General features: G+C 40.7%; 1 protein-coding gene across 1 annotated transcript; it reads right to left on the bottom strand.

The window, feature by feature from the left end:
- Positions 1-429: 429 nt before the first annotated feature.
- Positions 430-1,450, bottom strand: Tsp_14668 (conserved hypothetical protein). Its single transcript, XM_003370093.1, has 3 exons — positions 1,390-1,450; positions 1,010-1,048; positions 430-779 (listed from the first exon to the last, which is right to left on the bottom strand). The coding sequence occupies exons 1-3, from the start codon at positions 1,448-1,450 to the stop codon at positions 430-432; spliced, it is 450 nt and encodes a 149-aa protein (XP_003370141.1).
- Positions 1,451-1,598: the final 148 nt, after the last annotated feature.

Below are 1,598 nucleotides of genomic sequence, written 5' to 3'. Positions count from 1 at the left end.
TACTGGTGAAAATATGACTTCATCGAAAACATGTTTCACATATTGTGCTGTGGATCTGTCGATATTTATTCACATTAGAATAGACGTTGTTGTCAAAAGATCTCTAGCGCTCAAATTGTTTTCAAATTAAAAAGAATCGAAATTATCAATAAAAGCGAAAGGAATAAATAGATCTTTTTCAGGTGTTGTGTTCCAGCAGTTGAAAAGCTCATGCGGGATTGACAAATACGATTATACAGTGTTTCGGGTGATGTATCTCACGTAGTTTTATCTATACGGGAGGCTACTTGGACGAGAAGGACAAGGGGCACAGGTTTACATTTGCTATTCATGAGAACGCATTGATTGTGTGCATATGGTGGCGTGGGAGAAAGACGCAAGACGCAGAAACGTCGATAAAGGTGCTTGCATGACACCCAGGGGGGGGGGTCAAAAATTTCTGCATGAACGACCGCGTGCGGCTGCGATGCTAAAAAGAGGACAGCTTGACTGTGACTGGGGGAGCCATACCTGGAAGTCGAAGCAATGGGGAAGCAGACGTAAAGCGTGCGCCATCATGAGCGGAAGCGGCGTCCACTGGTGATGCACTCTGACCGGATGAAGAGGCAGCACGCAAGGGAACCCACTGGTAGCCTGACGAAAGAGGCCGGACCAACCGATGTGGAACCAACAGGCGGGAAGAATATCAGGCACCTTGAAACGCCTCCACAGCAGCGTTAGACGCCACAGGAGGGCTGACTCGTAGGCGACGGCCAGCTGGTCACTTGCGGGATTATATCCTCAAGAGAAAGCTCAGGAAGAACAATTCTGAAAAAGGGGGGGGGGGCAGTGTGACGAAGGTTGAACATAATTGCATCTGCACATTCCTCAGAAACTTTTATAGAACAGCGAAAGTAGGGGACGCCAAGTCGGAAGACGGTGATTATGTGCGGTGCGGCTACTATTCCGTTTTTCTTATTTTGTCATTGCTGTTTTCGCCGTTTTGAGCTTTGTCTAATAAAGTATTAACTTCTCGCGATTGTCTGAAACGATGTAGCGCCGATGAGCGCTACATTATTATTGTTGTTTAGTTTTTATTATTCTACGTATATATTGCATTTTCAACAGTAAGTAGCGTTAAGAGGAAAAAAATTTTATTTCTAATAAATATAGTCAAATATCAAAACAATAAATAATTTTATGATCAATAAGAATGAATCAGATTATAAAATTCAAAAATTTTCCCATTTACTTCGAATTAATGTAAGAAATGAAGCTCAGTAAAGCTTGTTATAAATTTTTATTAAACAATCTTTTTTTTTCACTTTAAACTATTGAAAAATAAATATCAATTATTTGTGATCTTTGTATACCTGCAAATTCTTTCGCTGTTTCAACAAATTGGTAAACTCCACAAAGCCTTTTGGTACAGAACTGCGGAGCCCTTCGCACAAAAAGTTAAAAAGTCCATTTTGTTAGATTTGCAATTGTGCAGTGCTGAGATCGTTAATCAATATTTAAGGAACAAACAATGCGGATGTGGCTTGACATTTTCAGTATTTCGGCCATTCAACTGAATCAGATCACCTTCTACGCTGTTTTGCGCATTTGTATATTAC

This window comes from Trichinella spiralis (assembly GCF_000181795.1).
Source record: "Trichinella spiralis strain ISS 195 chromosome Unknown Scfld1188, whole genome shotgun sequence".
In the NCBI taxonomy this organism is placed as follows: domain Eukaryota; kingdom Metazoa; phylum Nematoda; class Enoplea; order Trichinellida; family Trichinellidae; genus Trichinella; species Trichinella spiralis.
This window is presented reverse-complemented; position numbering and strand designations above follow the sequence as displayed.

What these genes read in the sequence shown, in the direction of transcription:
- Tsp_14668 (XM_003370093.1), bottom strand. Translation starts at nt 1,450, where the DNA reads ATGGACTTTTTAACTTTTTGTGCGAAGGGCTCCGCAGTTCTGTACCAA. An exon ending in GTACCAAAAGGCTTTGTGGA is followed by an intron (nt 1,049 to 1,389) that starts GTTTACCAATTT and finishes ATAATAATGTAG; the next exon opens with CGCTCATCGGCGCTACATCG. An exon ending in GTTTCAGACAATCGCGAGAA is followed by an intron (nt 780 to 1,009) that starts GTTAATACTTTA and finishes CTTTCTCTTGAG; the next exon opens with GATATAATCCCGCAAGTGAC.